The following is a 19,283-nucleotide window of genomic DNA, read 5'->3' on the forward strand; positions in this document are numbered from 1 at the left end:
TATTGTACAGTGTGCTGTAAATGTAGATACTTACTGTTCCCGCTGTTTAATATGTAGTACTGGTAGTCTACACTGTTCATCTTGCGACATCTCACTGAATCACGTACAGTTAGAAAAGGTAATACAGCACAACCAAGAGTCGATGATACGACCAAGGAAAACCGAAGACGATCCATCAGACTCACAGAAGTCGCATCAAAAATCAAACCTCAGCACTCGCAGTAGCAAAAAAATAAATCCTCCGATACCGGGAATCGAACCCGGGTTCTCCGCGTGAAAGGCGGAAGTGATAACCCCTACACTATATCGGATGTTAACCGCTCGACTATTCGGCCAGCGTTCCAAAAAAATGTAGAGAATCTTTAAGAGCTGGAGTTGGGGTCACGTGATCAAGAAAAAAGTTAATTATGAAGATATCTAAATGCAGGTTTTAGTCCAATATACCAATTATAAACGTATCCTGGGTGATTCGGGTTCTTTATTCTAACATCATGAGCTTTTTGGATCAATTTAGCAATCAATTATGGCTACAGAGCTCATCTAATTCTGACAGGGTTAGGGCTGGAGAAATGATGGTGCATGAACTTGCATCTGATCTGACTTACTATCTTACTATACTCTGCTTTATCAGTACGTTCTTTTACTAACCGGAGCATGTTACGAGCGGCTCCAATACGAGTATTGGCTGTGCCTACGAGGCCGTTGATGTTCAACTTCAGCAGGGGCTTCTGTGTCACTTCGACGGCACTGGGGTTTCGAGGCAGAGGATCTTCCTCGAGTAACAAGGGCAAGAGAAAGAGTCAAGACAAGAATGCGCCTGGGATGAAGAAGAATCGCCAGGGGCAGAAGCAGTACCTGGAGAAGAGTGCGGCAGAGGGCGGAGACCACTTTCTGTACTCTCCTGAACAAGATATGAAGGCGGCAACGGAGGAAGTTCGACAGCAGAAAAAGGAGGGTATTCAGGGAAAGAACTTGGCAATGAAGCGTGCTAAGCTATATAAGCCAGCTCCTGATGACAAGGGGGCCATGTTTAAGGATAGAATTGCTCAGATGACTCCTGAAGAGAAGTTGACGAAGCAGGTATATCTTCCCTTCGGAGGAGAAGAACATCCCCGAGCATGCAGTATACTTCGCGACGTTGAGGAGATGACTCAGCTCCATCTGGAGGCCGAGAAGCATGCGGACGACTACGTTTCGGTTCTGAGAGACCTGGTAGCTCAGGCTACGGTGGCCAAACACTATGTGAATGATGGACAGACCGTTACCTTCTTCAACACCATGAATTTGCTTAGAGTCGCGCTGGCGGATTTAGGCTACGTGGTTCGAACCCCCGAGTTCAAGCATCCCGCCATGCCCGAGTACAAGAAGCATCCTCCTTTTATTCTTGCCCAGCCTAAGAATACCGATCCTAGAAAACCCACAGTCCTGGTTCACGCTCATTACGATACTGTTGGTGTCAGTGAGTCTGGCTGGGCGCATGCGCCCCACCAGATGGGCCGGAAGGATGGTATTCTCACGGGCCGAGGAGTCGCGACCAAAAGTGTCGTTGCTGCATGGATAGCTGCTTTGACCAATATGGCACGTGCTAACATCCCCAGCAGCGTCAATGTCAAATTCTGTTTTGATCCCATGGGCGAGCTGGGCAGTGGATCGCTCGATGCGTGTCTCACCAAGGAAAACACGGGTTTCTTTACGAATATCTCGGCTGTTGTTGTTTGTCAAGGCCAGTGGATGACTGACAAACAGCCCAACATTGTCTATGGACAACGAGGAGTGCACAACTACTACCTGAACATCAAGGGGGGAGAGAAACGGCTAGATGCCGGCCACTACGGCGGACTTGTGCGTGAACCCATGATTGAGCTCATGCATCTCATGTCCAACCTTACCGCTCTGGATCAAACTGAACTGCTTCCTCGAGTAGCAGACTCCAGAGGAGTCCGACATGTTGCCGACGTTTGCGAAGAAGAAGCAAAGCTGATTAGCGACCTGGACGTGACCACAGACCATCTCAAGCAGATGCTTGGTGTTTCTGGACTCAACACCAACGACAAAATCAAAGCCATTCAGCAGATCTGGAGAGAACCGTCTATATCCATCACCAGCATCAAGAGCGGCTTTGAGCCGGAAGAGGAGTATCAGACAACAATCCCCAAGCACGCCACTGCCCGTTTCTCCATCAGAACTGTGCCCAACATGGACATGACGTCAATGGATATTCTGGTGGAGCACTACTTTGCTACCCTGCACAAGTCCATGAACACACACACAGAACTGTCCATCAGATGTCTGTCACGGTATCCCTGGTGGCTGTCTACTCGTGACCATTGGAACTACGACACTGCCCAAAAGGCGCTAAAGTCTGTGTGGAAAGTGAAACCCGACTTGACTCGGGAAGGAGGAACTTCACCTGCTGCTGCACTGTTTGAGAAACACCTGAGAACAAACGTCCTCTGCCTGCCTATCGGAAAACCCAGTGACCAGCCTCGAACAGTCTACGAGAACTTTGATGAAGTCCATTACATCAACGCAATCAAGACTTTCTGTTCCTACATGTACTTTGCTGGAGAAATGGCCAGTTCCTCGGACAAGTTCATCACTTCAGACACAGCCAAAGGCCTGAGGCCCAAGCGGGTGAACAAGAATAAAAAGATCAAAAGTAAGATGGGACACTTGATTCCCACCAAGCCTGGGGACACTCCCGACTCTGACTTGCCTCAGCAATCCTCTCCCAAAGAACCGCAACTGCTTTCCATCGTCTTCAGAGATCACGTGTCCAACAAGAATCGAAAGCGAAACATCCGCAATGTCAAGCTCGATGTTGAGGAACGTGAGAACGACGTCACCCCAAAATAAACCCTGTACATATGTAAATAGTTTACTGATTCAATAAATAATAGAACGACCAACTCATAAGATCTTCAGCATCTACAATACTGGTATTTCAACGGGCACTACACGTACCAATAAATAGCTATAAATAATCATCCTCTCCATGCAAACAACTCGAGAGTCTCTTTGGTCCAGGGACCGTTCTCGGAGATGGTGAGCTTTGAAGAAGGCGTGGATGCAGTGGAAGTTTGTCTAGTAGTTGTTCGTGAGGCGGCTCTTGAAGCTGTATTGATCGAGCCTCGTTTAGCAAAAGGGACCGAGAAAGGTTTGTCCAAGAAACTTGAACATTTGGATGGGGGTTGGGCCTGAGGCTCGTCTGAGGCCTCCTTGATCATGGATGTAGTGCCAATGGATTTGTAATCTGTGGTTGCCTGGCTATCATTGTGCCTCTTTGCTTGGCCCTGGGTATGACTTTTGTTTGTAGCACTCTCTTTTGTGGGGCTTTGGGAATGTGTCGCTTTCGTGGTAGTGTGGCTCTGTGTGTCAAGCACCTTCGTAGGGCTCTCGATGTCGCTATCGTGAAGTGTGTGCGTTTGCACTTCTTCAACAGGTGCCACCTTCCTGATGCCATCTTCCTCATCATTGTCCAGGTTTCCTAAATCACTCCAGGCACTGAAGTGTTGAGCATCTGCCACCTTGTCACTGTCCAGTTTATCACTATCAACACGAGTAGTATCGTTGGGAGAGCTAACCGACGGATATAAGGAGGAAGACTGAATTGGAGATAGGACAGGGGAACTCATGATGTCGTTGTCTTGATATCTATGACGAGACGCAATGGGTGATAAAACAGGAGATAAAATAGGAGAACTCATGTCTCTGTCATTGAAATGAGAAACGACGGGTGATCTCATATGTCTGTCTTTGAAAGGAGACATAAGGCCAGCTTCCGTGTTCCACTCCTCCTCCTCGTCAGAAACCAAATCAATAACTTCTGTGGTTCTTGCAAACGAGTCCATGCCTTCGTATCCATCAGAGTCGTCGATGGTTATGTGCAGCTGGGACAGTATGTCAATATCCGCATCGAAATTGCGAGTTCGAGGGACAACAAAGACGGGGGATAGAGGCTCGTCTTTTACTTGGAACGTGGGTGACAAGGGTTCAGGTTTGACATTGACTTCGATATCATCAAAGTCAGGGTAGTCGTTGACAGAAGTGCAGCCATGGCTAGGCTCCGGATTCAGTTCCGAGTAGTCTTGGAGCTCTGGAAAGTTGTCGTCCAAGTCATCCAAAGACGGACTTCTCCTCTGGATATCAATGGCCGAACAAGTGAGAACTTCTCTGACTGTCAATTCCGCTTCATTCGGTGGAGGAGCCATACCTGCTCGTCGTGCGCGGACCATGACGGACTCAATTGGAGGAGCGGGCTCGGTGTTAAGGAAGGTGTCTCTGGCAGAAGACTGGTAGGGTCTTTTGAACGGAGCCAGAGGGTTGGGAGCTGCCGAGACGAGAGGAGCGGCAGCTGGCTGAGCCTGGATACGCGCTCTGATGGGCGACGAGGTTGGGGATCGCACGGGAGTAGTTTCAACCACTTTTCCGTCATCCTCAGACGTGTAGCATTGAGTAGGCGTGTGGGGGGAGCTATGGTTTCGGAGGTGTGAAACCGTTGTTTGTAGAGGTGTGCGGGTTTGTGTAGTTGACTGGCTAAATGGAGGACTTGCCTGTGCTACAGCGCCTTCAGTTGCCGTTCTAGGCGCCCTAAATGGAACCTCGTTAACCTGCTCAAGAACAAGTCTCGTGGGTCCTAATGTGCCTGTGGTCCTTGTAGTGGTCTTCACAGGAGTTGCCAGACTTAGTTTGAGCCTCTTGGACACATTGGACAGCTGTTTGGTCGTCTCGGTCACATGTGGCAAGATTGTCTGTTGTAACACTCGCGGAGTGGGGGGTGCATTACTGCCTAGACCTGTGTTCTGTTCGCGGGTATAAATACCTGAGATGTCCCTTGTAGTCGTCTTTGTCAGATCCTCGAGACTGATGAGATGGTTGTCAATCTGGAGCTCTTCTCCTATCTCCAGCACCCTCCCACGGCCCAGAAACGTGCTGTCGATCTTGTGATTTGAGTCGTCATAGAGCACCAGCAAGTTGTTGAAGTGGTGGAACTTGGCGGAGCCGTCGTGCCATTTTTTCTGCTTCTGTCGCACCTGTGGGGTGTATAGAACCACGTACTCGTCCACTTTGCCCTCCACGGGAATGCGCGACATGTTGGAGGGGACTTGTGGATGGTGTAGGTTCACGAATAAGTCGCGTATACCTCTTTAACATTACGCGTAGAGTGTGAAATGGTGGGGGTTGGGTTAGGAGAACATCTACTGGTGTAGGTTTAAACGTTTGAATTGTGTTAAAGGAAGGATTTAAATCAGTGAAAAGGGGTCATATTGACGCTTGCAGGGCTTTTTCCGCATTTTCACCATTTTATTTGATTTTCTCTGAGGTTTTTGCAATATCAAGTATAGAGTTCAGGATCTACTACGATTCTGCATCAACTATTTATCAACTATTTGTACTCAATTATGAATTAAAATAAACTGATGCATGTCTAGCTAGACCACATAAGTACAATACTGTACCGGCGGTAGAAGACATATTTGCGAAGAAATAATTATCCCATTCAGGTCTAAGAACAAATCTCCGCAGACTCATACGATATTCACCCCAATTGCTAACAAAATAAGCCAGTAAATGTCTTCAGTTGTGATTACAGCTACTGGTTTGATATCATTTGATATACTGATACAGTATGTATTCTTCCACTCTAAAACTGAACCGAAACGCCTTGTTTCCACAGTAACATCTTAGCTCTCCATGACAGTACACACCGTAACGACGGAATAGAGAATCAAGCCTACAATATTCGTTGGTGAATCTATCTGATCATTTGTTCACGTGACTCCAGTGGCAACTTCGAGCACCAGTATCGTATGTTTGGGGTCTACTCGTGCACTCGTGGTTCCAAAAAAAGTATCGTTTCGTACCTACAGTATGTACAAGTAAATCATGCATGAAGGGTTGATCTGATCCGATCTGAGTGGCGGTGGCAAAGTGGCAAAAACTGTAGTTGACGAGGTGAAGGAGAGAGAATTCCGAGTCGGAGTGACAGTTGGCGGTTCCTCGGGGATTTTTATATACTCTTATGAGATTACTTGAGAGTACTTGAGATTACTCGTCTGTAGCCACTACTCCAATCATTGCTGCGATATACATTTCATGTGTGAGCTCTCTTCGTAGGAACAGCACACCCAACAGTTATGTTGAGTGCATACTCCTACAACGCACAATGGGTTGTTTGGGCGATGGCGATGGGAATTATGGACTGTTGGTTCCATTACAGTAGCTGGAGAGAGTGTCGAAATGTCGACAAAGAGGCTACAGTCCAGGCAATTGCATTTATACCTCTTTTGAGAGTCTTACTTTAGCCAAGGTCTAACTCGATCCATAAGCGTTAAGGTGACGGAAATTAGGTTCGCCCAGCATGAGTGCAACTATCACCACAGCACATAACATTGTCCAAAAGCCCGTTTCAACAACAGCATCTTCTCAAACACAACATGCTCTCCAACACCTCGAATCGAGCGGTGCGACACAGCGTCCGCGTCGCGCATAATGCTTTGCGACACTCCTCACGGCTCTCCTTCTTCCAGCAGAAACAGCTGCCCATGAACACAATTGTGCGGTTCGTGCCCCAGCAACAGGCGTGGATCGTGGAGCGAATGGGCAAGTTCAACCGGATTCTGGACCCCGGTCTCGCTGTGCTCATTCCGTTCCTGGACAAGATCCAGTACGTGCAGAGCCTGAAGGAGACGGCCGTGGAGGTGGGTTCCCAGAGTGCAATCACCAGTGATAACGTGACCCTGGAGATGGATGGCATTCTGTACATCCGAGTGTACGACGCATACAAGGCGTCATACGGTGTGGAGGATGCCGAGTATGCCATCACACAGCTGGCCCAGACCACCATGCGATCCGAGATTGGCCAGATGACCCTGGATCATGTTCTGCGAGAACGACAGTCGCTCAACACCAACATCACCACCGCCATCAACGAGGCCGCCAAGGACTGGGGCGTCACCTGCCTGCGGTACGAGATCCGAGACATCCATCCTCCTCGAACCGTGCTTGACGCCATGCACAAACAGGTGTCTGCCGAGCGAACCAAACGAGCCGAGATTCTCGAATCCGAGGGAAAGCGACAGGAGCAGATCAACCGCGCCGAGGGAGAGTCCGAGGCCATCCGAATGCGTGCTCAGGCAACTGCTGACGGTATTCGGTTTGTTGCCGAGGCCATCAACAACACCAAGGGCGGAGCTGACGCCGTTTCTCTGTCTGTGGCCGAGAAGTACGTCGACGCCTTTGGAAAGCTGGCCAAGGAGAGTAACACCGTGGTTGTCCCTGCCCAGCTGTCCGATATGGGCGGCTTCATTGCCTCCGGCATGGGCATTTACAACCAGGTCACCAAGCAGGGTCTCAAGGGCAAGGCCGAAAAGGAGGCCACAGACAAGGCCGCTGCTGACCGGGAGGCCGCCAAGGTCGCTGAGCACGCCTAATGTATATACTTGAACTGAACATATGACAACTGAGCCAGCCAGGCGAGCGATCCAAACGCCTGAACCGACTTTGGAATAGTTGGTGTAGTAAGAGTGAGATGGGAAGTAGTTGGACCTAATGGAGTGAGTTTCGGATCTTCAATACATCTTTACTGATCTGAGATTATTGTACTCAGGTATATGTACACACTTGTAGCTTGAAGAGCCGGAGATGATGATGACTGTCGTGGCCTAGATAGCTCTTGCGGTAATGGACTCTAGTAGGGGCCGATGTTGAGACGATTAAGGCTCCAAAATGAAACTCTTCTCTTAGTGGCTTCTCTTCACGGTCAGATCTATACAAGAGTGACGTCAGTACGAGTCCTGTGTCGACGAATCACAACTTCCTCTTGACATATTTGAGAGCTTGTGACACCTCTGTAACAGTCTGTAAAAGAGATTGCCTTGAGGTAGTCTAGCAAGCTCGAGTATTTTATACTGTAACACACAACAGCACTCGTAAACTTCGTTTGTCACTTCTCGGATACACCTCAATTCGTGTACGGTTTGTGCATCTACTCAGCCTGTACAATATTTCTTGGTTGACACTTGACACAAGCAAACAAAAACAATTCCTTTTGTCCTTTAGACAACAGTTTGGCGCATTTCTGTCTGTTTTTGTCTCCACATCTGGTGCTATTGTCGCCACAGCTGATGCTATTGCCACCATATAGCTATCATCTATAGCAACTGACTGTACATACATACGTAGGTTGTTCCACCGTAGCTACATTCCGTAAAACTGTGAAAGTGACTAAATAGAGCATCACTTTTCCTGTCCGATGTACCCTTGTGATAAATTCCGCACTTTTTTCCATTCCTCCAATGTCTCTGTCGGTGTCCGAATCCACTTTTTTGGTTGTACGTATTGTCAGAAAGCTTCTCTGCCTACAGGCTGCAATGATGTTGATCGCTTACAAATAAGCGAGCAGGGAGACGGATAGATGGTACTTGCTGTCACGTTTGAAGCAGGGGAAAAAATCAATTTGGCAATAGAATCACTCCATCTAACTATGTGTACCAAAAAAAAAAAATATACCACTTTATCTTAGCCCACTGTGCGTTGCAAAGGCATCCATTCGGTTGGTATTTTGCTTCCCTTCCATCTCCAGTTTAAACGTTCAAACGGCTTCTACACAAGACAAAGAAACGGCTGCATGTTGCAAACCCAATCACGATGCATTTTCGAGTGATCCCTCAATTCGCGATTTGTAATTGACATATGGAAGTGAGCGCAAATCAAATGAATACAACGAATCCTGAATGATATAAATAGTCAACTTGTCGGTCACTAACGGCCAACAAACCACCATCACCATGGCCAACCTCTTCAAACCCATCAAAATCGGAGCTCTTCAGCTGCAGAACAGAATCGTACTGTCTCCCCTGACTTGAGTTCGAGCCGACCCCGGCTATATCCCCTCCAAACTCCAGGAGGAGTACTATAGCCAACGATATGCTGCCCCAGGCACTCTGCTCACCACCGAAGCCACCTACATTTCCCCCGGATCGGCTGGAGCTCCTCTTCCCGGAGATGGTATTGTCCCGGTATCTGGAATGAAGAACAGAAGGTCGGCTGGAAGCGCGTATTTGATAAAGTGCACGCCAACGACTCCAAGATATTCCTGCAGCTCTGGGACATTGGCCGAGTGGCCTGGGCTGCCAAACTGAAGGAACTGGGCGATTATGTTCCCCTGGGTCCCTCTGCTGTGCCTCAGGAGGGAGACGAGCAGGCAGTGGGACATCTGCGAGCTCTTACTCCTGACGAAATCAAAGAGAAGATCCAACTGTACGCCCAGGCTGCCAAAAACGCCATTGAGGCGGGTGCTGACGGAGGGGAGATCCATGGAGCTACCGGCTATCTGCCGGACTCTTTCCTTCGAAGCAAGTCCAACCTGCGAACCGACGGGTACGGAGGAAGTGTCGAGAACCGATCTCGTTTTATTCTGGAGCTAGTTGATGCTGTCTCGGCCGCCGTGGGACCTGAACGAACCGCTCTACGACTCTCTCCCTGGTCCACTTTCCAGGACATCTTTGTGGACCGCAGCGAGACCCCCGAACAGTTTACTCATCTGATTGGAGAGCTCCAAAAGCGGGCCGACAACGGAAAAGAGCTCGCTTACCTCCATCTGGTTGAAGCCCGAGGAGACTTCCGAGACAACACCTTTCCCGAGTGGCAGGATAACGAGCAATTCCGAGACATCTGGAAGGGTAATCTCATCAGAGCCGGTGGATACACACGAGAAACTGCCATCAAGGACGCCGACAAGGCCAATAACACTCTCATCTCGTTTGGCCGACACTTCCTTGCCAATCCTGATCTCGTTGAGAAGTTCAAGAACGACTATCCACTCAACAAGTATGACCGAAACACCTTCTACGTTCCGGGAGCGAAGGGTTACATTGACTATCCTACTGATGCTGTCTAAGGTGATCAAGTAATTTGTTACAAATATCGAGACATGTATTTACATGCGTATTCAACAGCAACGTGCGCGTATGAAGACTAGTATCGCATGGATACTTGTAGAATTGGTGTAGAATTGTAACTGTTTCAAACGTAATAAATTACAGGCTCATTGCAAAATCGTATATCACACTACATTCGCCAATCAATCCAAGTTAGTCTATTTTTCCTCCTTTCTTTTCAAACGTCCCCTTTGTGCTCAGCTTCTACCACTGCCCCTAATGGTTCAACCATTCATTTGCTGACGGCTCGATCTTCACCTTCCATTTACTTTGCCTCTCTTCCCTTCTTCCACTTGTAGTACTCAGACAGTCTCTTCTCAGCATACTCTGCGTAGTCAAAGTCAATCTCCGAAATAGTGGCCTGGATAATGGCCCAGATGCCCCAGTAGAAACCAGGCATGCCCCACCAGGTTGCAATCTCGGTGATGAGTGAGTCCACGGCCTGCTCCGTCACCTTAGTAGGCTCGGACTTGCCCTCAAAGTACGCCAGAGACTCGAGATACTGAGCAGCCCATGTTCGCATCACGGGGTTGGAGGTGGACGGCTCGGGAATGAGCTCAACCACACAGTCAAAGCCCTGCCACTCCATGAAATGGTTGGCGAGGTCAAATGCTCGGGGAGTGGGAATGGAGTACTCATAGTCAATGAAGGAGGTGAGAGTGGATGGAGCAAATCCGTCTACCGCAGGCTTGGCAGGGTCAGTCATCTTTTCTCTCTTTACGTGACCAATGTTTTCCTCCGTAAACGCAGCTTGGGACCCAGTGAGAGGCTTCTGGTGACTCTTGCCATGGCCCTTGAGTTCCGCTGGGGTCCAGTTCTCAGGAACAATGATGTTTCCGCTGAGCAAGTCGCAATGACCCACGACAATAGGGCCTCCCTGATTCGAGATGGTCTTTTTGATCCACGCCAACTCGTTGGTCACGTCCTCAACCCGCTTCTTCTGGGCATCGGTCTCCCGAGGAAGAACGTTGATCCATTCCTCCAGCAGCTCGTAGATGTCCCGTGACGACGTGCTCTGTTCGCTGGGCTTTTCCAGGGCCTTGAGGCGCGTCATTTCGCTCTCGATGGCCTTCTTGTCGAGTTTGTGGTGCCATTCGGCCAGTCGGCTAGCTACTCCGCTCATAATTTCAGGACGGCTCAGATCCGTGTATTCCACGGCCTTTCCGGGAATGTACTCGTAGATGAGTGCGTTAGAAAGTCGAGCGTAAAGCGTGGGGGCTAGGCCATGGGAATGAAGATGAAGATGGGTGGCCAGCTCTCGATCTCTGTCGATTATGGTGCTTGTGCCGTTGCCGTAAGCCCGCACAAGCACGTGATCTCGACCGCCGTCCTTGCTGGGGTTCGGGTAGCTCACCAGCAACAGCATGTTTGTGATACCACCCTTGAGCTGAGCGATTTCAACACGGGGGTCGTTGGCCGAAAACACACACTGTGGGAAGATTTTGTGGATGATTCGTCGCACGTCCACAAAGTCACGGGGATTGACCGTGTCTTCGGGCATGACGTGGTGGTGTGTGAGGAGCTTGCCTTCGTCTTCGAGCGAGGTTGCTGACGACGGCACGTTGGAGGACGTTGAGAGGTCTTCTTCGTTTTCCGAGTCCGATCGGATTTCCAGCGACTCGTCCGGAAGGAACATTGGGTATGTTGGTTGCGACATGTGTGGATATGGACGCTCGGTGTCGCTATGCTTGTGGTGGTAGTGTTGGTTGCGTGCAAATGTCGTGATGCACTTGCGTCGTGTCAAAGTGACTAGAGAGATAGTACTTTGTTTCGAATGGTGACCTCAAGTGGTTTGTGTCGCTACTATCGTTCTGTTATGTCGCTTCTATCTGTGTCACCCTCCCTGGATATCGCAGGGAAATGCTGATGTTGATACTGATACTGAACAGTAAGATGTATCGTGCAAGTACAAGTAGTGTGTTGGTCAAGCGTGCGCAAGTTTCACTTTGACGTCAGAGTTTGGGAGGGGTGGAACCGAGGTGACGTGGAGGACTGTAGGGGGGGTACAAGTTGGGGGAAACTGGGGGGTTCTGAGATGGAGAAATATATAGAAAACACGTGACAATCAGAGTCGAGGTGGAAACCCAGCTATTTTCTCCCCACAAGACCCAACCAAACACCCCTCTGGTCCACCATCTCGCCCAATCTACAAAGTTACAGTTTAGTTAGCTACAGGACCTTCACTTGTACGAGTAATTAGTGAGATACAAGTATGAATATGGACCGAAGACGTTGAACTTGGACGCCATACATACAGTCTAGAGAGGAGGGTAGTATTGCAAGCTTCCTGTGGATAAAACACGACAACAAACTGACCGTGTTTGTGTCCAATAATCGTCTCGAGCTACCATCTTTGCTCGCCTTCTCCCCGCCTCACTACTACTTGGGCTAACCCACCGTCAACCAACCAAATGGCTTTGCATATGATAACGATTGGGGAAGTTTACCGAGTAAAAACATAGGCCGGAAAAATGCGGGAAACAGGCAAATCGAAATATATTCGCGGACGGTCGCATTGATACGGTCACATGACCACCGCCCCACCGACCGCCCGCCCGGGGGCCTGACTAATCGTCCATCAAACGCGAACCCCGCACTATGGCTGTCAAGTCCAGTCCAGGGCCATCAGATTGTCTCACTAACGCACGCCACGCGACCACTCCCGATCGGGACGGTAGGGTAACTGCGCACAGCCTGCTTATGTAAGATTGAGTTACCCGGACGACGAGTTTTGGGATGACTCCAACTAACTTTTCGGGTTACCCGGACGTGATACCCTAACACCATAAAGTTATCTTCTTATCAGTTACCCGGCTCGAAAGGCAGAGTCTGCTTCAGGACATGAAACCCAAACAGGTGTGGTGGAGTGCCGTATGATAAGTTAAAAGGTAGAGTCTAGGGGTTACATTGAACCTATTCAACAGAGAGATTGACCATGGGTTAGGGGCGGTTCTTGTAGTGGTGTTAGTAATCACGGTGTTATTACTAATTGTGCGTTTGCTATGTGCTCATTGTGTTTCCGTTACTGTAGCTACTTACAAGTACAGTACATGATTAAAAACGTCGTATTGACTAAAATTTGTGCACCAGCGTCTGGCATGTATGTACAATCGCTTCTGCAGCTATTTAATTATAGTTGAGCTAAGAAGTCTAACTAAGTAGTTTGTTTTACAAGTGTTGTTTTCCGTCTTTTTTTTTATCTTTTTTGGGAACAAGTTGATGTGACCAAATGGCTTCAGATAAATCTTGAAAAGCTGACGATCACACCAAGATGGGTTCATGTATCTTCTTTTGGGGCCCGGTTGGTGTTCTCCGACTTTCATCGATCACTCATCACCTTCTCCTGTCTCACTATGGAATGTACCTCGGCAGCTATTCGGCAAAGATCGACAGTCTAGGTTAGACTAACGCAGCAGAAAAGTAGTCGTTTGGACACACCAAAGCTGATGGGCAACCTTGTTGTATCCGTCGACTACCGGTGACGTCATAAAAATAGGCCCCTAGCGTCTTCCTATAGCTATAGATTGAGTCCTTTTTGTCGTCTTGCTCATGGGTCATGGGCGATATAAGCTTATCTGCCTCGGTGCACGGTGAACATGCTTAGATAAGACGGTTGGGCTTTGGACGAGTGACACCATGTTCTTCTCTGATTCTTCCTGGATCGAATATTTTATAGAAAACTGTGTTGATTGTACCGGTTCTTGTACAGTAGCACAGACTCGAGATCTACACACTATCTACAGGCAGTGATTCCAACAATAAATAAATAACTTATGAAATGAGACGTTTGAGACTTGTGCTCGTTAAAACGTACTTTTGTGGAGCCTGAGCGGTTACTCCGCTTAGGCAATCCAAAACCAGACCTTTTCGAGCCAGTTTCTGGGGAGTCGCTCGGGGAACATGTCCTCGACCTCCTGGGCCTCCTTGAGACCGGTGGTGATATCAATCTCATCAATGGGTCGAGCAAAGGGAGTCTTGAAACCAGCTCGCTTGTAGATGTATCGATGTCCCACGTAGATGGCAGCAAACAGAGGCAGGGTGATGTAGGCGGCAACAAAGTCAGAGCCGGTGAAAGAGCCTCCCACAAATACGGTGAAGCCGTTAGTGATACACATGAGCGCGACGAGGCACAGTACGAACCAGGTTGACCAGGGCTGGAAGGGCGTCTTGAAGGGCAGCACGTCAAAGGTGCCATGGTTGAACCAGATGGCCTTTCGGAATCGGATCATGGCGGTCAGCACACACAGCCATGCGAGGAAACCCGAGATGGTGGAGATGTTAGACAGCCAGGTGAAGGCCTCCGACGAGCCAGACGAAACGTTGAGGAAAGCCAGACAGCCGACGGCAGCAGTGGCAGCCACACACAGGTAGGGGACACCGTTGGGGGTGCATCGCTTGAAGACGGCCGGAGCCTCTCCGTGGCACGCCAGAGAGTACATGGTTCTTGAGCCAGCATAGAGGAAGGAGTTTCCGGCAGACCAGGCCGAAGTCAGAATCACGGCGTTGATGATATGGTTGAGCACGGGGATTCCGGCGTTCTGGATACCAATGACGAAGGGAGAGGCTGCGGCGTCTTCTCCTCCAGAGTTGACGGCTCCCAGAAGTCGGGGGTCGTTTCCAGACACAATAACACCAATGACCAGAGATCCCAGCACGTAGAAGGCAATGAGTCGGTAGGCGAATCGCTTGGTGGCCTTGGGAATGTTTCGACGAGGAGCCTCGGTTTCTCCGGCAGAGATTGTGACGAGCTCAGGAGACAGAATGAAGGAGAATCCGGATCGGATCAGCGCGTTCCAGAACCCGCAGAATCGACCAGAATCGCCCTTGACAATGTACTCCTTGAAGGCGTCGTGTTTCCAGTATCGGAAGCCGAGTCGGTCGTGGGTGGGAGCTCCGCCAAAGAAGATGACGATACCAACAATGATGAGACCGATGATGCCGAGAATCTTGATACTGGCAAACCAGAACTCACATTCTCCGAAGACGGAGACGGCGATGATGTTAAGAATGACAATCGACACGAGGAAAATGGTGATCCACACCGCCACGGGCACCTTGTCTGTCCAGTACTCAACCACAATGGAGGCTGCGGTGACTTCTGAGGCCACCAGAATGGCATAAGCATACCAGTAGTTCCAGCCACAGGCAAACGCCAGAGAGTCGTCGACAAACCGGTTGACGTACATGGGGGGAGCGGCGCCGGCCAGAGGCAGATAGGTGGTCATTTCTCCGAGAGCGTTCATGACAACGTAGATGACAAAGGACATGATAATGTAGGCGATGAAGATGGAGGCAGGGCCCGAGTTACTGAGCATGGCTCCGGAACCAACAAACAGACCGGTTCCAATACATCCTCCGAGGGCAATTAGCTGCACGTGACGCGACTTGAGCGCTCGTTTGGTGGTGTGGCCTCCCTCCTTTTGGGCCTCGTGATCCTCAAACGACGCGCTCTGAGTGGAGCTGAGCGACTCGTTTGGCAGATCGACGATTGAGCCGCTGTATTCAGTTTTTTCAATGGTGGACTTGTCCATGGTGGAAGATGGAGATGGTGGGAAGAGATCGGGACCTCTAGACGGTCTTCCTCTTATATAAGAACCGACTTGATTATCTCCACATGCAGAGACCAAAGGCCAAAAGGTTTAACTTTGTGGAGAAGAAAATGTTATGAGAGGTAAAATATCGAAAAGTGGACGGTGACAAAGCGCAAGCGAGTGTGCTGAAGCGCAAAAAACACAAAATCCCCGAGCTGGAACAAACGACGGCCGCGTCGCTTCAAATGCCGCCACGGCAAGTGGTCAGGTGTCCACCGACAGCCAGCAGGAAGGGATACGTCATGTTCAAACGCCCGTATTTTGTCATTGTTAGCCTTCCTACCTCCATATGACTAAGACGGGCTATCTACGTTCCATATCTCCAAACCAAAAGCCTGATAGCCAGTGAACAAGTTCATTGGTTATAGTAACCATTAGCGATCGAGCTACAATACACCTTTTTACCAGTACAGTACTTGTAGATAGATCTGGAGCTCCCCCAGAACTGCCCCGTTTTCTGTCACCTCACCGCCAATTACCGGCCTGCTCTTGGCGAGGCTTGCTTAGCTGCCCAGTCTCTCGCGCTCACCGCCCAGCTTGTATGTAGGACATCGGTGGGTCTCAAAAAGTTTTCGGCATGGTGGCCTTCCGCAACGTCAGCTTGCATGAGCGGGTAAAAAGTGGGAAATGCGGGCATTTTTCGAGCGGAGAAAAGGAAAATCGAATAAACCGGGCTGGACAAATCGATTGGACTACTCCTTGAGACCCCAACTGTCTTCTTATTGCTTCATCGTCTCATCTCAAAAGTCGAACCATACAAGCTCAAGGTTTGCACTTTATTCGCTTCTCCAAAATGGAAAGTGAAAGAGAGACTAAAAAAGGATGAATTTGTATGCGAAAAAAAAACTGCAAAAGGAGGCCAAAGGAGAGACACCCGAAAACAAACACAAATGGGCTCATGATAAAACCCAGATAAACACTGAAAGATAGTGCTGAGCCGTCTGACTCGTTGTCACCCACGGCAAACCGTCTTTTCAGGCACCGAGTCCAAATTAACAGCATGCTTATCAGCACAGCCTACAAGACAGACACACACTATAATACCCACTATCTAGACTCTCGCTGTGGCATGCCTGCAACAAGGGCTACGGAACAAGGGCCACCAGTGGTCGGAAAAATTCATGCAAGCTAAGACTCCCCGATGCACCTTTCAAACGGCGGTAGGAGGTGGCGATGAGCAGAGAGGGAGAAAACGGAGAGAAGGGGTACGGTAGATGCGTGGTGCGTGCTACGTGGTGCGAGGTGCGCGGCTATGCTAGAGTTCCTGGTGGTGAAGCGGCTGACCGAACGCCTACGAGCGTTGTTCAGTCGGGCTGGGTCGGAAGGGAACGGATAGTAAAAGTCTTGTCTAAAGCACGCATACCAAGCCTCATTAGTGAGGATTTTTCGGGTCTTAGCCTGGATCTCGTGTGACTGTGCACGGTGACACCTGTCAATGTAACCTTGGAGGTGCTACGAACAAGTGCTGGTACAAGTACTCGTACCTGCCAGGTGAGATACCGGAGGATTGCACGCCGATGTTGAGATAGCTACGAGTTACCCATACCAGACGTCTCATGACAAATGTATACACCAAACTGTAGATTGCAACCCCAGAGTCCGCTCAAACTCGCCCAACTCGAACTTGCTTTTCTCGCTGTGTGCACCCGAATCTGGAGAGCTGGCGACACAGAGTTTCAGGAGAAGTGGACCGGCTGCAGTTGAAGACGTGCAAGAGCACGCGATGCCAAATGGTGGCTCTGCTGGATACCCCGGAGGTTGTAGTTTAGAGCAGAATCTGGGGATGTGGGGTAAGAGGCTGTATTGTGCCACCATCTATGAGACGGCTGTATGTTCGACTTCCTCCTCTCCGGCTTGTAGGTATTTTGTTTCACTTGACCTTCTAGAAGCCACAGTTTATCCGTATACGAGGAGCAGAGCTTTACCCCGTAGCCGGCACGATAACAAGACACACCCGACAAGACTGTCAAGGCGGCTGAACCTGAACCACGACCGTCTTCAAGGACTCCGGCCCCATCCCGACTTCCGACTTGTTGCTCAGTCAGAGCACAGACTCCAGCCGATTATCCCCCCAACGTTAACGCCTGCACCACGCCACATCCTGTGCCTGTAGTATCCGTGTCTTCCGATGCAGTAGGCGCTACCGAGGGCGATAGAGTGGCAAGAGTTGGCATGACGGAACAGGCAGCATTGACGGTAACTCCAATGGTACAGAGAGGAGGATGAGAGTGGAGCGCCCACAGGTCTTTAGCGACTAGCTCGGACGGATCATTGTCTACACGTGGCTCCGGTACCGTATTTTTGCAAGTACATGGACCTCTGTCAATGCCTGATAGTTGTTCATTCTCACCACCAGTGTTTAGATCGACACCCTTAACGTTGTCCCCCTCGGGCTTGCTGTCTATGAGTGCCCGCTATGTACACACCCTGTTGAGTTTGATCCTGGTGGCACTCTATCTGTGCAACACACGACAGCTATCGTACATGACTTGTAGCACACACTCGCTCCGGACTGCTCCTTCTCCAGCCCTTGTTTTTTGCTCATGTACGGCTCTCCGGGGTAATGACGTAAGGGAGTGCTAAAGGCAAGCAAAGTATGAACCGTAACCCTCGAGCCATACAAAGACGCGTCCCCCATGCACCTCCCAGACAAAACATGGGGTAGAGAGAACAAGTTTCTTCATTCTATTTCAGGCGGGGAAGCTTGAGACAATACCTGTAGTCGTGCAAGTGGCTTAGGGCTCTCTTCTGTTCTTGTTTTTAGACTGTGAAGTCAAGCTTGTATCGTGCCCTCTAGGTTGAACTGAGACATGGCTTCCGAAGATACTTGCCCAGGGTATGTTCAATATGTAACTCGCAAGAGCCATGGACATAAGTAACCGTCGCAAATTCCTTTTTATGTCACTAATCGATGGCTGTGGGGTATTTGTGCTCAGCTCAAGCATGTTTCCCCAGTTTCACAACGGGTGCCAAGCGAGCGAAGCCCAGTGTCTGCGGGTGAATCTCTTGGTCGGCTCGGTATAGTCGAAAGTTGGACTTGTCTAGAGATGACGTTGGCAAGTCACACCGGAGAGAGTGTGGTATTCAGGTTCTTGGTAAATTTGAGATGGATATTGTCTACACAACGCCATCCCTTAGTGTCAGCATACAGATTACATCGCAATGGGATGTGATAATATGGTCAATATGGACCTACTCTGTCACTTATGCTAGCTTATCCGAACTGAAACCAGCTACCTACTGTCTTAGCCCTGCTACCCCAAGTGGAACTAGAAACCGAGCTTGAAGTATAGATATTGAGTGCAACTTCATGAGTTGCAGGTGCAAGAAGTTGACCTGAAGAATATAGATGAGTGAAGCCACACAGCCTCTTCCCCTTGTTTTCTTCTGAAATGATCATTACATACAGGCATCCGTACAAGTTCAAGATACTATACCCAGGAACACTAATACAAGTTCAGGTCTCCTGTCGAAACCAGGGCAGATACTGTTAATGCTCAATATGGTGAATTCCAGCACTTTTATAGTCGTCCCCTCCCCCGCCTCACTACTGATCTTCAACTGTTTACTTACCCCCAAACTATCATTGTGCTTTCAGCCTCCGAACTACAATGGAACATGCTATAGGCCCCAGCGATAACCACTTCACTGCTCACTTGTAACACCTCAAATCAGTATACATTTGATATTTGTTTTTCTCTCTGGCCTTCCCCGCATCGAAAACTACCGTAGTGGTACCCTCCTAGGTAGA

The 19,283-nt window shown here is 49.4% G+C and overlaps 6 protein-coding genes and 1 non-coding gene across 7 annotated transcripts; 3 read left to right on the forward strand and 4 right to left on the reverse strand.

Moving 5' to 3' along the window:
* Positions 1–239: 239 nt before the first annotated feature.
* On the reverse strand, positions 240–311 carry YALI1_B12630r. Its single transcript has one exon. It is a non-coding gene; the product is annotated as a tRNA-Glu (tRNA).
* Positions 312–654: 343 nt separating this feature from the next.
* YALI1_B12633g (uncharacterized protein) lies at positions 655–2,856 on the forward strand (the record flags this gene model as incomplete). Its single annotated transcript, XM_500679.3, has 1 exon — positions 655–2,856. One exon carries the CDS (start codon positions 655–657, stop codon positions 2,854–2,856), a length of 2,202 nt encoding a protein of 733 aa, XP_500679.2.
* Positions 2,857–2,984: 128 nt separating this feature from the next.
* On the reverse strand, positions 2,985–5,093 carry YALI1_B12677g (uncharacterized protein; the record flags this gene model as incomplete). The annotated part of the gene is made up of 1 exon (XM_500680.3): positions 2,985–5,093. The coding sequence occupies one exon, from the start codon at positions 5,091–5,093 to the stop codon at positions 2,985–2,987; it is 2,109 nt and encodes a 702-aa protein (XP_500680.3).
* A 1,344-nt stretch (positions 5,094–6,437) lies between these two features.
* On the forward strand, positions 6,438–7,433 carry YALI1_B12691g (uncharacterized protein; the record flags this gene model as incomplete). Its single annotated transcript, XM_500681.3, has 1 exon — positions 6,438–7,433. One exon carries the CDS (start codon positions 6,438–6,440, stop codon positions 7,431–7,433), a length of 996 nt encoding a protein of 331 aa, XP_500681.1.
* A 1,356-nt stretch (positions 7,434–8,789) lies between these two features.
* YALI1_B12714g (uncharacterized protein) lies at positions 8,790–9,901 on the forward strand (the record flags this gene model as incomplete). Its single annotated transcript, XM_068282058.1, has 3 exons — positions 8,790–8,846; positions 8,907–9,020; positions 9,041–9,901. The coding sequence occupies 3 exons, from the start codon at positions 8,790–8,792 to the stop codon at positions 9,899–9,901; spliced, it is 1,032 nt and encodes a 343-aa protein (XP_068138159.1).
* Positions 9,902–10,206: 305 nt separating this feature from the next.
* YALI1_B12742g (uncharacterized protein) lies at positions 10,207–11,598 on the reverse strand (the record flags this gene model as incomplete). Its single annotated transcript, XM_500682.3, has 1 exon — positions 10,207–11,598. One exon carries the CDS (start codon positions 11,596–11,598, stop codon positions 10,207–10,209), a length of 1,392 nt encoding a protein of 463 aa, XP_500682.3.
* Positions 11,599–13,783: 2,185 nt separating this feature from the next.
* Positions 13,784–15,472, reverse strand: YALI1_B12781g (uncharacterized protein; the record flags this gene model as incomplete). Its single annotated transcript, XM_500683.3, has 1 exon — positions 13,784–15,472. One exon carries the CDS (start codon positions 15,470–15,472, stop codon positions 13,784–13,786), a length of 1,689 nt encoding a protein of 562 aa, XP_500683.1.
* Between the last annotated feature and the right edge of the window lie 3,811 nt (positions 15,473–19,283).

This window comes from Yarrowia lipolytica, chromosome 1B (assembly GCF_001761485.1).
Source record: "Yarrowia lipolytica chromosome 1B, complete sequence".
Taxonomy (NCBI): domain Eukaryota; kingdom Fungi; phylum Ascomycota; class Dipodascomycetes; order Dipodascales; genus Yarrowia; species Yarrowia lipolytica.